General features: G+C 43.5%; 1 protein-coding gene across 2 annotated transcripts in view; it reads right to left on the bottom strand.

Annotated features, from left to right (window-relative positions):
• The window catches only part of METTL24 (methyltransferase like 24), a 59,732-nt gene extending 43,572 nt beyond the window's left edge, over positions 1-16,160 (bottom strand). For both annotated transcript variants that reach the window (XM_053973077.1, XM_053973076.1), the window contains exon 1: positions 15,829-16,160. In XM_053973077.1, coding sequence (XP_053829052.1) covers positions 15,829-16,125 — 297 coding nt within the window. In that variant the 5' untranslated portion in view covers positions 16,126-16,160. The remainder of the gene's footprint in view (positions 1-15,828) is intronic.
• Positions 16,161-16,464: the final 304 nt, after the last annotated feature.

The raw sequence follows: 16,464 nt of genomic DNA, 5'->3' as shown, positions 1-16,464 counted from the left end.
AGACCAATCTCACAGTAATCTGCAGAGACTTCTCTCTGGAGACCACTTTTTCCTAGATTTTTTTCCCCTCACAGCCATCTGTGATAGTCATTTGATAATCCCTTAATAACCTGTAGTATATATGTGATATATATGTGATAATCCCTTAATAACCTGTAGTATATATGTCTTCTTTTAAAGAACTGTCATTTAAAATCTGTCCTAAAAATCTGAAATCATAATATAAAATTTAAATCAAAATGTGCAAAGGGCTCACAAACCAGCAGGTCTAAAATTGTAGGTCTGCCAAATGTTTGGCTTTTCCAGCCTAAACTTACACACAAATTATTAAATTCTTTCCAGACCAATCCTAGTTTCAGTGCACTAATTCAAAAAGCCCAACCCCTTCCTTCCCTTCTGCTTACATTTGAAAGGGAATTAGTAAGTTTTCCATATTTCCATCTTTTTCAGCTCAGTAGCTGTTCCCCCCAGCACCACGTTTTAATCTCCTTCACTTTTATCAGCCAATTAAAATGTAGAAACATATTAGCCATTTTTGTAAACAAAAATTCGGGAGTCCCATTGCCCTGCCAAGCAATCTGCTGCTTACAAAGAAGAAACAAAAGATTTGTCCATATATACAGAGGTGCCTTAAATAAATCCTCTGATAAAATCATGCAACAATTTAATTTCTTACATCTGAGGCAGGACCAAACGTGAGTGGAAATCATTTGTGGCAATAAATTCCATTAAGAACCATAAATGTTTGCCAGCCATAGAAACAAATGACATACACATCTTCATCTCCAATTATTCTGCCTGTACCCTGTGTACAACCACACTGAGCAGAACACAACCTGCTCATGGGTGAAATTTTGCAGGGGTTTTATCACTTTGAAAGGCAATGCATGGGATTCAGATTCAGGCTGCAAAACTTCAGACATCTGCATGGCAAATTTATTAGATTGCATTCCTGAAGGCTTGCCCTTGTGAGAACAGATTGTCCCCAGATACGATTTACAAAGCTTGGACATAATTTTATTTGTGGTCCCTCTCAAGCACCTGTGGCCTGTTGTGGTCTTACTGTTTGGGGTTTTTCCCTCAATTCAAAAGCACCCTGAACAGCGAAAGCTGCGTGCCGCTGCCCACACAAGCCCTGGCTTTGCAGGACACGCCAACGCCCCACGAGGGACACACGACCAGCGTGAAGCCTGCTAAGGGGAGTGGGAGGGCTGCTGAGGGTGGAGGCAGCCAAACCTGGCACACTGCTCCTCTTGCTGACAGCACAGAGCAGCTCCAGCAGCACAGAATCCCTCGTGAACACCCACGTTTAGTTTCAGAGGCAATTAGCTGGGTGACTCCCAGGGAGAGCCAGGGGGATAGAAACACTGTGCATGCAGACAGCCCTCAACGAAGCTCCCACGGTGGGCTGGGGAGTTAAATTATTTGGCAGGACAGATGAGGCAGACAAGATCTTTAAGGGAATGATTCATCTCACTACATATAAAATATGTAAGGTGAGTCAAGTACTGGAAAAGTCCAGTCTCTCATGTCTCTCCATGACCTGCAAAGGAAGCCTGAAGGATGGGCTCACACCACAGACCCTCAGCATCACAGAAGGGAAACCCCAGACCAGACATTCACACACCCCATGCTGCAGAAAAAATACACATTTTAGAGGGCCAAGCCTGTTATTTAGCCGTGAGCCTAAAGCAACATTTAGCTGCATTTTATTCTTCAGCAGGGTTGAGTAATTCCAAAGGTTTTATGTTTGGAGCTGCAGTATGTGGCACAAGTAAAACAAACTCCACCTAAAAGCAGAGGTATCAGTAGGAAAGAACAAGTATGCCTTCATCCTTGGCACAGATCTCCTTGAGAAAGGTCAATTCATACAGTCCCCTTTAGCTAAATGTAACCAGCACCACCAGGGCTCACAAGACACACACTTGTAAAAACCTGCAACCTCACATCCTTAATGTAGGAGCAGCAGGGACACACAGAGGCTCAGTAAGCTGTAATTTAAAACACAGGCTTACAAAGTGACTGAGCCTTTATATTTAAAGCTTTGAGTGAATTAATTTCCAACACAACTGGCTTTATAGATATTCCATCCCTACATGTCTGAACTGTTTATTTCCTTTCTTTTCTCTTTCATATTACTATTATTTTCTTTTTTTTTATTTGCAGTTTGTCTTCCTTAAACATATAAGATTTTCTCTTAAGAAATCATAGTGCAGAACTTGCTAATACACTCCTCCTCTGCATGTGTGTGCCTGTATTGAGAGAAAAGCAAGTGGGTTCCCTCTGAGGCATCAGGCATTGAGGGAATCACAGGGAAAAGCAGCTGACACTAGTCCTGCAGCCACCTAAACTAAGAATTTCCATTCCAACAGTCAAACTTCCACACATTGCACAAAGTCCATGATGAACTGAAAAAAAAAACCCAAAAGAATTAATATGGGAAATCTTTCTATTTCTCCATGTTTCTACTTTCTGAGTTTATCTAAGGCAGAAACATCTCTGACACCACTGTACACATGCACACAGCCTTCTCCATACCCAGTCACCACCAGATTGCTCTGTCCTCTGCAGGCACCACATTGGTGCAGTGCAATGGGCAGGCCACAAAGGGAGTCCTTCCCACAGGCAAAATCTGCAGTGTGTTACAGAACCACAGAATAGTCTGGGTTAGAAAGGGCCCTTAAATATCACCCAGTACAACCCACTTTCATGGGCACACATTCCACTAGGTCAGGTTGCCCAAAATAAACAGTATCACACCCAGTACAGACCTTTGATGGACACCACTCGTTACTGGTTTGCCATTTAGACATTGAGCCACTGACTATAACCAACTCCTTATCCACCTACCAGTCCATCCATCAAATCAATATCTTTCCAATTTAGAGGTAGCCATGTTGGCTGTGCCTAAACAACTCCCTGTCCTCAGCATGTTTTAACGTGTCTTCCAGGAGGATCCACTCCATGATCTCACCCAAAGATTCGATGTTGGAACAACAGGCTGAGGAACAATAGCTTTGTGCCAAGATAAGCAAGCAACATGTCACACATACAGTCCAGCTTTGCCACGCAGGAAGGCTGCTCAGGAAAGTAAGTCCTGCCTATGGAAAGCAGTCCTGTGATAATAGTGCTTTCTGCATTAATGAGTGTGTGTCTTAAATTTAAATGGGTTTCCAACATGATCTGTATATGGAGAATTCTATGTCTAGACATGTGTGCTTAATTCTGTAGAAAAGGGAATGTCTAGGATGCACTTAAGTCTCCCGTAGCTCCTCACTCTCCTTGCATCATCATCTTTTCCAAGCCTCTGCAGTGCAGCACACATTTGTCTGCCTGGAAGCAGGATGTGAGTGCTGCAAGAGTCAACTTAGGAAGCTCCAAACATCACCCAGAGGGCTCCACTTAAAAGCAGTTTATCAGCACTTGCTTCATAAGGCTGCAGTTTGCACCAGTAAGTAAAACTCTTAGACTTAGCAGGGAAAAGGAAAAAAAGGCAAAGTTTTACATCGAAATGAAGAAAACTATTTTCTGACTTCAATTCTCATTAGAAAAGCTTTGAGTCACTGCATGGTAATTGAAACCAAGAGTCTTTACTCTTGTAGAGCAAATCAGTCTGAACTGAATACATAACAACCCCTGAAAAGGCAGCAATCACCAAGCATTTCACCTCTGCTTTCCTTTTGTTAATATTGATGTTTATTTGCTGCTCCTTTTGCTTCTCATTTCCCATCTGAAGGTGTGAAATGGAGCCACATCCATACAAATTACTGCTCTGGGGGAAACTGCTGCCCTTACCTGCAGGTGAGCGACCTCCATGCAAAACACCAACAACTTCAAAGCCCTGGGAGATTCTGTGTTTCACACAGAAAGCCCACACTCAAGCTTTCTCCAACTCTACTTGGAGGTTTGTGTCTTTTCCTCTAAATAAGTATCTCAAAAGAAAAGCATGCACAGAAAAAAAAAGAATGCCTGCCATTGACTTCAAGTGACAGAATTTACACCTCTTTAAGAATCAAGAAATGGATTTGGTGAAATAAAGAGCAGCTTGCAAAATTAACATGAGGAAGCCAGATCTGTAGAGGAATTTAGGTGACTAATGCTCCAATGAATTCAAATAATAACCCTGAACTCCCCAGGAAAGTTATTGGGATATTGGGAATTCACTTGCCAGGTTTACATTAGCCACTGTGGACACCCCTGTAAATTCACCATCACCTTGAGTGCAGGCTTGGGACTTAAAGAAAGCACGGTTTCAGAAGACATGCCAAAATATTAATTTGTAGGTACTTATGAATTCAGAAAGCATTGCATCTAATTCATAATTTACACAGCATAACTACCATTCCTTACTACCTCTGAGGAATCAATCCACTGCAGCCAAAGGATCTGGGGGCTGCACTGGGGAACCTCTCCTGAGACATTCAAAGGTTACCAGAGACTAACAGCTCTGCCACTGCAAAACCCAGCAACATATGGGAGAAATGCACATTTATTAAAAGAGAGATTGATTTTACTCTAAGAGACATACAGCTTTGAAAATAGCCAAGTGAGATTTCTTTGCTATGGTTCTAAAATAAAATAAATAAATCGGGCAGCAGCATTCCTGCACTATCCAGAGGCTGACAGCATGATAATGTATCTAATGGAGATAAAACCAGGAGCCAAAACAGATTGAAATTTATGGAAGTAAATTCTCAAAACTGCTTAAGCAGCTCAATCAGCCAAATTCCTTCCAGTGCCCGAATGCCTCTGCCAACACTTAAGGATGACAGCAAGAAACAGATACAGCAACTACCGGTCACTGCTTGTCAAATTCAGTTTCTGCTAAGCAGAGGCAAGAGCGTGGTTTCAGCCTGTATTCATTACTGCTTTAGTTGAAGTGCTCTGGCTGAGAAATATGGAGATGTCATAATCCATATAATAGGGGAAAAAAGCTATTTTCCTCTAGGTTGACTTCACTGCCATATTTAAACCACAGAATACAAAAAACAGAATTCATCAGTAAATACTCAGCTAGCTAGATAAGCTGAGTTTATTTTGTGCAAGTTCCAGCACTCTGTGATTTACACATAGGGATGCCTCTGGCAGCCTATCTTCTGACTTCAGAGCCTCTGCCTTAGGCTAAGAACTGGGGAAAAAGAAGGTGCTTTAGAGTAAAACCAATGCTTCCACACAAATAAGAGCATTTCACACTTGTGCAGCCATCTTTCTTATCCAAGTGGAATGAAAATGTCCAAACAGAAATGGTCCACCACACCTTGTAGACTAAAGGGAGATAGAAGCATCAGAAAGCCCCTTCCTCCTCCCCTTCCCCTCCTGGGTAAGTACCAGGCCAACCCTCTGTGCCCAAGGAGCAGGAGAGGGCAGTATTTATCACTATACGTCTATAATCTCTTAAAGCAAGTAAATATCAACTCTTATCCATGGGTAAACCAAAATGCTGAGTAACTTCTACAGGTATTTGGATTTCAGAGTGTAAAACCCTAAGTCAAGATAGACAGTATTTACAACAGGTACCGAGAGTACTGTTCCTTCAACCCACCATCAGTTCACTTGGTTGAACTGGGTTTTACTGGATATCCAGGGAAGACTCAAAAAGCCAAATTTTACTTTTTTCTTCTTTAACTCCTTATTTTATAAAAGCATAAGATAATGGAATTCCACAGAATGAAATGTATTCTAGCTTTAAACATATTCCCTTTCTTTTTTTAATACGATTATGGATTAGTGCCCTCAGTCTAGAGCTATGTAAAAGTCTTCCAAATAAAATAAAACTGTGTTGGGCAAGTAGTTCCGTCTGTCTAGAAAGGGAACAACAGCTGGCTTACAGTTTGTTAGGATTTTAAATACAAAATGATTCATTTATTTCTCCAGAGAAGAAAATCTAGCTCATTTCAAAGCACACAAATTTGAAATATTTTTTGTTCAAGACAAGTATAGAACCAAGCATCATAATCCCATGGAGGATGGGCTTGAGCAAACATGTACCATCCTCTTTAATCAAGGATATTTTCCAATGTTTTATCACTAATTCTGAGCATTATATAGATGAAGTACTGAAAAACTACATGGCTTGACCCTGAACTCATGATGCACCCAGAATTCCCACGGATTTCATAATGAATAATAATTGCAAGATCAAACCATTAATCAAGACATCTAATGAAGAAGAAACACATCAGCTCAGCAGCAACCAATTGACACATAATTGCTTCTTGTTTAATTTTCTCAAAAGAGGGAGGGAAAAGGAACACAATGTTGTTGCTTTGCCCTATTCAAGATGAAACAAAGTTCACTTCTTTGAAAGTTTCAGTGCTGCAGAACAACCATGTGGAAAGCCCAGAAAGAGCAAAGAGCCCAAAAAAAGACGGCGCACTAGTACTAAAAATTTTGGGTTTTTTTTCAGACAGCTCCTACCCTGAGGTGTTTACCTATTGGATAAATCTCACTCCTCCTCTACTGCCATCCACTCTGCAGGGAGCAGGAAAGATTTGGAACTGACTCCTATCATTTCTAGGCTTCTAAGTGGCAGATATTTTCTAACATTACATGCCATATCAATAGACATTACCATCTGTTCTCCTTAACATTTCAAACAGTGCCTCTTTGTAAAATATGAAAGAGGATGCTAAAAAAGGGCACTGACTTTGAAGCGCCCAGTTGATTATTTGACTTAGCTAACTGCTAGGAGAGGAATGAGGAAGAGGGTTAGGGATGGATGAGGCCAAGACAGGGAGGACAAAGCAGCAACAGCAACTCTGTGATGTCAATGTCTGCTGGTTCTAACATCATTTTCAAATGCACAGCTTTCCCAACCAGGTCCAGCCCCTGGCACATCACTGGTATTTGCTTCTCTGCCATAATTTTGGCCAGCAGACCAATGTGTCACACACACACAGACACACACACTCAAAAAGTGACCCTACCTCATCAAAATAAATAGCAAAAATGCATTTTTAGCAATATCCCTAAGACAGACAAGTTGCCTATCAGGGTCTTGTAGGTGTTTCCTTGCTAAGCTCTCAAGGCCCACAGATTTGTCTTCCACAGGCCAAGAAGGGCAGAGGTTTCAATTCCTTCAGTTTGCAGAAGCCACAAGGTCAGTCCTGGAAAGAACCCAGAATTCCGTCACTTCCAGAAGAACTCACAGCACTGCACCTGAAGCTGCATCTGAAACCTATCAGAAAGTGGAACCCACAGTAAACTGCATTGGGTCACTTATGAAATGAACTGTTGGTTAGCTCTTTCTTCCACAAGCACGTAAACCCAGAGGTTCTCTACACAAAATCTGAAGCAGTTGGCTTGACCTGACAGTCCCAAGAGACTCCAAAAGCCAATGGCCCACTGCATAGTCCTCCTGGTTCTACATTGCCAGAGAGAAGAGAAGCCCCCATTGCATGATGGGGAGAGGAGGCAGCAGGAATGATGTTTCTCACAAGTATCCCAGATTTGGGATTTACAAAGTGACAACACCTCTGTTGTGACTTTTGAAGAACTCTGCAAAGCCATTTTGTTCCAGTCTGCAAAGCAAATGGAGAAGACTTTGGTGAGAAGCAAGAAAGATTTCTGTCCTCTAACAGCTGCTGGAACCACTACATTTATCATTACACAAAGACACAAGGACAGGTTTCTTTATTTTACTTATACATGAGTCAGGGTGGACATAAATTACAGCTCCAGTTTTTAAATGTTGCAAAAAATCAATAAGAGAGCAAAATAATCACCAAGGGGTTCCCCCAGAACCACACCCAGGACTTGTGCTTTTCAAGGGATCAGCAACAGCCCCATCCACCCATTCTCTGACAGTGCAGTTCATGAGCATTTGCAGCCAGAGCCTTTCCTGGGGGCACCTGAGCTTGATGGCACATTCAAAAGATGGAAGAGTACTGAAGATGGAAGAGTAGATCAGATGGGGAAACAATATGTCATTGAAAATCCAAGCCCTTCCACTTAGCATAAACATCTGGGAACACTTCCGCCATCTCCTGCTGAAATTGACCCAGTTGTTGCCATGAAAGCGAGTTCGAAATCATGGCTTTCATCTGTTACCCCAGGCATCAGTCTATTTGTGCACATGGTTCCTATTACCCTGAGAGATTGGCTAACTCAAAATAGGGCAGCGTGTCACCCTGTCACTTTTGCAGGCAAAAACACTAAAAAAACCAGCATTAGAGTGAGTGTATGTATATAGATTGCATGACACATATGCTATATACCACAAAGAAAAATTGAAATCACACCCTTTTTTCCCTCTTTCAGTTGTTCCACTGAACTGCAGGTCACTTTATCTTAGACCTACAAACATGGAAGGGCTCTGGACAACATTTCATCATGCACAAAAGTATCTTGGTGCATATCTTCTAGCTACAAAAACACTCACGTTGATTAAATGCTCACATCCACTGCACACAGCTCTGGAGCACTGAGCAGCCATCCAAGACAAACTCAGCTCAAAGTTAATATTAGAACAAGCGATAAGAGTGGGCTGTGTTGCAGATGCCATCAAAGATTAGTGGTGGTTCACACAAACTCTCTCACTTACATGTCAAATCTTTTATCTAATCTGTGCCACAGGTGGCAGCAATCATTGCCAGGCTGCAGGACAGCCTGATCTACCACAACCAAACCAGACTGCTTGAGCAAAGGCTGGAGGTCCCTCCCTAATGCTACCTAAATCTCCACATTCTACATCTGTTTTGTAAGATGTGATGATGCACTCATCACGCTGTCTGCGCGAATCTGCACGGCAGCTGCGAGAGGGTTTTGTTCTTTACCACAGGATTTCAGTGCTGCACGCCTTGTCAGGGGCTGCTGGAGTTTTGCTCACACCAAAGATCCCCCAGCTGCACCTCGGTCTGAACTGTAGCCACAGCCCAGTGAAAGTGGCATGAGAGAGATATCTGGCATGCTGGCACGTACCATGCAGCCCCCGAGCAGACACATCTCTGTTAAGTGCCTGGCTGGCTGAGTAAATGTTGATGGGAACTGACTGAGCTAACTGGGAGGAAAACCTTACTAGCAATGAAGTTAAACACTTGTCTCATAGGAAGGCAGATAAAGGTTGGAGATGTAAAGTAAAAACCCTAGGGCTATGCAGCAGAATTTCTACCTGTCCAAATCTCTCTTTCTGGACTCTTCTCTCTCCACAGAAGGAAATTTTAGAAAAGAATGTAGAAAGATTGGCTACCTTGAGAGCTGCTTGAGCAAGGAATGCTCTGTGTCGTCAAAATTGTCCTCACTTCTTAAAATGAAATGTGACAAAAGATCATTTTTGGCATTAACCATGCCACTGCTACTGGGCAGTTCAGGTCACTTGGCCCCCAGAGCAGTCCCATGAAACAGTTTGAGCTGAACACCGCAAACAGAAACTTTTTTTTTTTCTGATCTGCTACAGCAGTTATAAAGAATTCACATTTTGTACAAGGCCTGTGAACTGTGTCTCTGGGTTCAAGGAAATGATGGCACAACTGTAATGGCCCCACAGAGCAAGGCATCGGCAGAATAAATTACCACCTTGACCCTTGGGTCCCTTAGAAGAGAAGGCTTAGACATCTAGATTTATTTTCTTCTGTGCCACAGCTACCCAGAAAAACATCTCTTGACTTTATATGCCAAACGAAAGCTTTAAACTGGTATTTGAAAGATTTTGAAAGAAATCTATGCTATTGGCTATAAAGTCTCATAACACTGTAATGACTTTCTGAAGAATAATATTCCCCATCTGCTTCTCAAAAATTCATGAAGGAAGAACTATTTCAGGTAATAAAAAGTGTGTAAGAATCAATGTTATTCTTAGTAATCATTTACCTCACAAGCTTGCAAGTGACATCATTGTCAGAAAAAACATTACCATTTCCTCTTTATGGTATACTATAAACACATTTCATCTGCACTTAAAATACAATAAAAGCTCAGTATTGCCATTGCTTGACTACTTGGAGAAGGATTCCTGTGTTTGGGTACTTTCTGGTACCTCAGCTGCCCTTGTTTATGGGCAGAGCTGGCTGATGCTTCCCAGATTTGGTTATCAGCTGATGAAAACTGCTTTCAATATAAGTTTATTCTTTCCTTCCAAAGACAATAACCTCGCTCAGTCTGTGCTATTAGCCTGAATATTTGAGCAAAAACAGACCAAGGCTGTTCCCCAGGTACTAACAGACTGAAGCCACAAGTTCCTATCTTGTGCTGATCTTACTAGATATGCAACTTTGGGTTGGTTTATATTTGCTAAGAGACCTCCAAGTGCTGGAGGCAAAAAAAGTTGTCAACTAGTGTCCCTTCCTCTGGGGTCCACTAAGTCATCACACAGAACAATTATGGTGGGGTCTGGTCTCTCTAGTGAGGTATTAAGCCAGGGCAAAGATTGCTTATTTTCCCATTACCTCTTTTTATTCACTGATGTTAGATCACTGTTCAGGCTAAACTCCAGTTTGGCTAATCACGTTGTATCTGCCAGATTGCTTTTTTAATTGCAGAGCAGGTAAATGTAGCCAGAGGGACATCAGGAGGTTGCCCTGAAGCACAAAGGAAAACATTCCTAGACCTTCTCTGTGTGGATACCCACAATTCACATTTTTCTAAGGAGTATTTCCATTCCTTACCAGCTACAGAGTTAAAAGATTTTCCTAATATCTTGCCTGAAAATGAAGCCCGTTACTTCTTGTCCTATTTCCAGTGGACTTAGGGAACAATCAGTCATTATGTCCTTCAAAAAAATTATTTTTTTTAGTTTGAAGAGTCTTGGCACATTCTCTCAAAACATACTTTGCCCTATTCAAAACAAGTACCAGTACTTCAGGCTTTCCCTGCAGGCTTGCCTTCCTGCACCTCTTAACACCTTTTTCTCTGAATGAAACACCTTAACACCTTTTTCCTCTTTTCAGTTTGTCTACCTGTTATTAAAGAAGGTGCCCAGAAGTAGCACACTCTCTTCAGCTCTGCACTCCTCTGCAGCAGCATCCCACATCCATCAAAAGCCAGGATGTTATTCACTCCTCAGCACTTAGGGAACACCACTGCACTCTGTAAAGCTCATCACGCTGGGACACAGGTGGAGAGCCTGGAATAATCTTTGGAGATCCAAGAAGCTGCTTTAGCCCCTGCAGCTCCTTGGGTTTGGCTCAGCCAGGGCAAATCCTCTCCTGCAGATGCAGCCTGGTGGGACTCCCTGCACAGCTCCCAAAGCCATGCCGTGTCAAACTCTGGTGTAATGTTAAATTGTTGCTCCAGGCACACAGAATTAATAAACTTACAAAAGTTAAATCCCAATCCAAAACAGACAAGCTATTACACCATGGGATGTGGAAAGACAGATGGATAAATTTAACTTCAGAAAACCAGATGGATCAATTTAACTTCAGAATAACCAAGTTTTCTCCAAGAATTTTGGCTCTTCCTCATGAAGAGTCAGAGTAACTTTCTATAAAAGCTGTACCCAAAACTTGCTGTACTTTTAAAGATGTGCAGCCAGCTTGAAAACACTGTGCATGCAATTAGGCAATGAAAACATCCCATACGTTTTTTAAACCAAATTTCTAGAAGAACTAAAAAGGACTCTTGGCATAAGCCCTACACATCACTGACACCAATGTAAATGGCATTGCCATTCTAAAGTTAAAACCTAAATGTAACTTTAAGTAAAATCTTAGCAATTATGTAACACTAAATCAAATGAGGTTTTTATGAGCCTGCTGTATTACTAAGTGCCAAACGTGTTATTCCACATAATTTCAAAGAGATATCACTCCAAAATAATTTGCAGACAATTAAAAATGAAACTGTTATCAGTCATCACTGCAAAGAAGCAGTAACCTCTTGGAAATAGTTTCTATTTAAAGAAAACCACAACCTTCAATCCAACAAGAAATAGCAAAAAGATAATTAGTCTGCATTTATAATGAACCAAAAGACAAATGTATACAAGTGAAAGTAGCACATAAAAAATATAATCTCAAGAGAGTTTTTGGTTTTAGGCAATAATTCATCATATTTCAAATTACATTATAATCCCAGGCAAAGTATACATGGGCCCAGCAGCAAAATCTTATTCTTTGCTTTTAATCAGTGAAGGTAAATACTTTTATATTCCTAGATATGACATGAAAGAGCATCCAAAATAACATCAGGTTAAGTTTGGCAGCATACCACACTCCCCACCTCCATGGAAATAAATCTGCCCAGAAGGCAAGGAATTCCAGCTTTTCTCAACCAGACTCTTGAAGAGGGCTCCTCCCAAACTCAGTGCACAAGAGCCAACGTAACCTTGTTATTGCAATTATTGTGACAGGAATTTGCTGTTATTTCAAATTCCAAATGCAATATTTTTTTTTCTTTTGCCATGGCACCCTGGAATAACCTTTTAAAACACACCTCACATGTCTGCAGTGCTCTGTGGGCACACCCTGCTAGTACCTATTTGCACGAGCAGGTACATCTGGCAGAATCTGCGTGTTTCCAGGTAGCTGGAGTTAGTATCTGCTGCATATGTTAGCAGGTCAGTGCTTAGCACAACTAGATCTTAGAATCACAGTTTAAAAACATGATTTTATTAGCAACAATGCAATTTTAAGTAGGATTATGAACTTCCACCTAATCTAAGTGGGACTATGAACTCCTATTTGCTTTACTTTTGCAGCACAACAAAACTCTTCTGATTCTTCAGATGACCATCATATGCTGTCAATGCCAAATCTTGCTTGTTATTTGTCAGCAAGAGCTGCAGCATCAGCTCTTTGGTAGGTTCAACTGGGAGCAAAACAGCTCCCTTAAGCACCACAGCAGGCAGCTCCAGCAGCTCCCAGAGATGTCACATAGCTAAATTACTTTATTCTGTGCCCCTTTCAGTTAACATTTTTTATGTATGCATCTTAAGGCACAAACAGACGCTTGGAACCTTGGTGGTCAAACCCTCCCATCTGCTGCACAGCCATGGTCTCTGCTGATGGAACCTCACCAGTGGTCAGGAAAAGCACAGGCAGTTTCCTGCAGACTTAGGGACCATTTATGGACAAGTCTCCATCTTTTCCATCCTGTGTCTTCTTTTTTTCTCTTTTGGTGGTGTTGGTGTTGGTTGATGACTGCAGTTGTGCTTAGGAAATAAATAAAACAGCCCTGCTCAGAAAACTTTAAAGTGATTCAAAGCAAGGACCAAATAATTTCCTTGTGTGCTTTTGCATTTTTTTTTATACAGCCACAAAGTAGGACATTCAACTACAATTATGGAAACACTCTGTTCATCAGTCTTCTGCATTAATTCAGTGACGTAATTGTGAGCAGAGCTATAACCTAGAGGCACTAGGAAAACAGAGCAAAGTCTGGCCTCACTGATTTTTCCTTGCTGCCATCCTGCTGGCTCACACATCCCAACATAGTCCAACACCATCCTCATAAACAGCAAGAGAGAAAAAACTCCCATACCTGAATGGCTCTGCAGGCTTTAAGAACGGACTGATAATAATTTATGGACAGACAGAAGACACTGAAAACTCATAAAAGACACAGCAAAAAGCAATTCCAACTCAATGTAGCACAGATCTGTGCAAGGAGCCTGTCCCTCTCCTCCAGGCAGCATTTACACTCAGCAGTACAGCACACTGGCAGCCATTGCACCCTGATGACTTTCTCCAGAGCTGCTGGTAGAAGCTATGGACCATCAATTTAAGCAGTCTTTTTTGGTAAATGCCCCCATACATACATACAATAGTCTGACATGAAATAGCATGTTTCCTGATTTAAAAAAAAAAAAAAAAATTACAAATCACCCATTAAAATTTTTAGCTATTGTGATTCTTCTAATGAAAAAATGTCAGAGCACAGACCACTTCCACTTTATTTTGCCACTGCTTTTTCCCCTGTATTTTTATTTAACAACTGTATTCCAAAGTTCAGTTCTGCTATCCCCCAAACCTTATCTTTAAGTAGATTTTTCTTAGCCTGAAGCAACAAGTTCGAGTCAAATAGCTGAAAACAGAAGGCACTTGATGGTCTCAAACCTAACCTGGCAACAACTCCACCCTCTATTATATATATTAATATTTTTCCCTTGACTTAACTAGAGGGTTTCAAATGAGACCTCAGCAGCAACATGCCCAACACCACAAACCAGAGCAGTGATGTTTCTTTCACACACTTCACCTGGAGGTGCACCAAAACACACTTGGGCTTTCCAGAGCCTCAAGCTCTCCAACACCACATGGTGCTGCCAGTTCTCAGGTAAAATGAGCAGCCTCTCCTCTACTTCCCCACTAGGATTTCCTCAAAAATCATTAACTAAATTAGGATGTGTTTTGCTTCTTGTTTTCTTGACACCATTCTTAGCATATTTTCAAGAAACTCTCTAAATCCAATGGATTACAGGCTTTTTTTCTCCATTAATGCTGAAATCCTTCCATAATTAGAATCACTTAAAAGCTGTGCTTTAGGATAATGCAAAGTAACAGAGCATCAACAACAAAAGTCACAAAAACTGACACTGCAAGACCTAGGTACCTCAAAGTGGTATCAATACCACAGCACAAAAGAACACCACATAGTTATTATCCTGAACAAATATGTGGCAATGTTGTCCTCATCATTGCCAGTGGTGAAAGAAGCATGGTGAAGGATTATCTAATTTCTTCTAAACCTTTCAGGAAACCAGAGGCAGAAAGTAGCAGTTTATTTTTTACATCACAGTTTCCCACAGAAGATGAGCTGAACCTAGAAGTCAATCATTGTCCATCTCCTCATGAAATAAAAAAATAATTACTGGGGTGGAACAGGCAAAGAAGATAAAGCAGATTTGCACCTGAGACCACGTGCATGACCTGTGAGAGATCACAGGACATCTGGTCAGATGGTAGTTTGGATGTTAGCAACTAGTCTTTTCATCAAGGCAGTAAGGACAAGCTTTAGCCATTCCACAGAAAACTGGTTTTATTCTTGTTGGGGCAAAGATCAGATATGATCAGAAAGGTGGTCTCATCTGTAGCAAAATCCCACGTGCCCCTCCTCATGATCATTCCAGCTTCTTTAAGAACCTGCACATCTCTGCACGGACCATAACTACTGCACCCTGACAGCAGGACCCCAAAGTACATGACAAACTACTCCTCCACCACCCTCAAAGCTGGCTCTTCTGCCCCTGAAAGACTGCAAAGAAAACTCCACAAAATAATTATCTGAATCTCTAAGCAGTTCCTGAGAGCATGGAATCTGCAAAAAACAAGGATGACAGGGAGATGATGGAAGAAGGCAACATCCCGCTGCTGGCCACACACGCAGCTGACTGGGGGGTGGAGGTAGCACAGGAGCTCCTCATTCTTGCTGATCTCCAGAGCCTCATGATAGTCCTCACTCCCCCAAAAGTCTTTCCAGTCATTGCCACCTAGGAACCTTGTCATGGTTCATTTAGCAGCTCGTTCGCTAACTCACCAATTCTCACGCAGACCATGTCTTAGAACCATTTCTTGATGGCCTTCTGCGAATGCAATGGCACCCGGATGCCAAGAACGCCAAGGGCCGTGGTCTTTGCCCATGTCTGATCCTGTTGGGGATGCATCAGCCTACGGAGTGCACCCTGACTCGCGGTCACTGTCACCTTCTCAGACCGAGCTCTCTCCTTGTGCAGCCCCGCTCCAGCACACTCCCGCTTCCCTGCAGCTGAGCAGCACTGCTCAAAAAGTCGCTTGACCACTTCCCAAGAAGTCGACATCTCACCACACTATGTCGCTTCATCACCGCCCTCCCGGCCCCCTCTCCGCCCCGGCTGCCCGCTCACCCTCAGCCCCTCGCAGGGAACCGAGGTCGCCTGTCGCGACACGGCAGCCGCTTCCCCCGAGCCCGCCCTACCTTCCTGCGGCGGCTGCCCGGGGGCTGCGGGGCGCAGCAGGCGGGCGCGGTGCTGCCCCGCCGGCCGCTCCGCACGTAGGTGACCCTCCGACGGCCACCGCCCGCCACCGCCACCGCGCCCGGGCGCTGCTCCGCGCCGCGGGACGGGGCGGGCGCCCGCGCCGCCGCCGGGTCCCGGGACTTCTCCTCCGGACACCAGGATCGCCTCAAGCCCAGCTGCAGGCAGAGGAAGAGCGCGGCGGAGAGCAGGCAGAGGCGGAAAGCGGCGCCCCGCCAGAGCGGCCGCTCCTTGGGCATGGCGTCGGGGGCTGCCCTGCCCGGCGCTGCCGCCCCGCCGCAGGGCTCATGCCGCCGGCGGGCCGGGCCCCGCGGCCCCCGCCGCCGAAACTTGGGAGTCCCCGCCCCGAGCGGGGCCGGCCGGGGAGGGGCCGGGATGCCCCTGTCCCGGCCCGGCGGGGGCTGCGGGACGCAGCGGTGCTCGCCCGCAGGCGGCCCGAGGGATGCTTCGCGCCTCGGCGGGGGCAGTGCCGGGTACGAACCCAAGGGGCCGCGCCGCTGTGTAGCCACAGGTGCGTGTCAGCGGGCCTGAGAGAAGACACAAACCCCTACCCTAACTATTGTATCAGCCCGTCTCTA

Source organism: Vidua macroura, chromosome 3 (assembly GCF_024509145.1).
Source record: "Vidua macroura isolate BioBank_ID:100142 chromosome 3, ASM2450914v1, whole genome shotgun sequence".
NCBI classification, from domain to species: domain Eukaryota; kingdom Metazoa; phylum Chordata; class Aves; order Passeriformes; family Viduidae; genus Vidua; species Vidua macroura.
The sequence above is the reverse complement of the archived record's forward strand: the minus strand, read 5'-3'. Positions and strand labels throughout refer to the sequence as shown.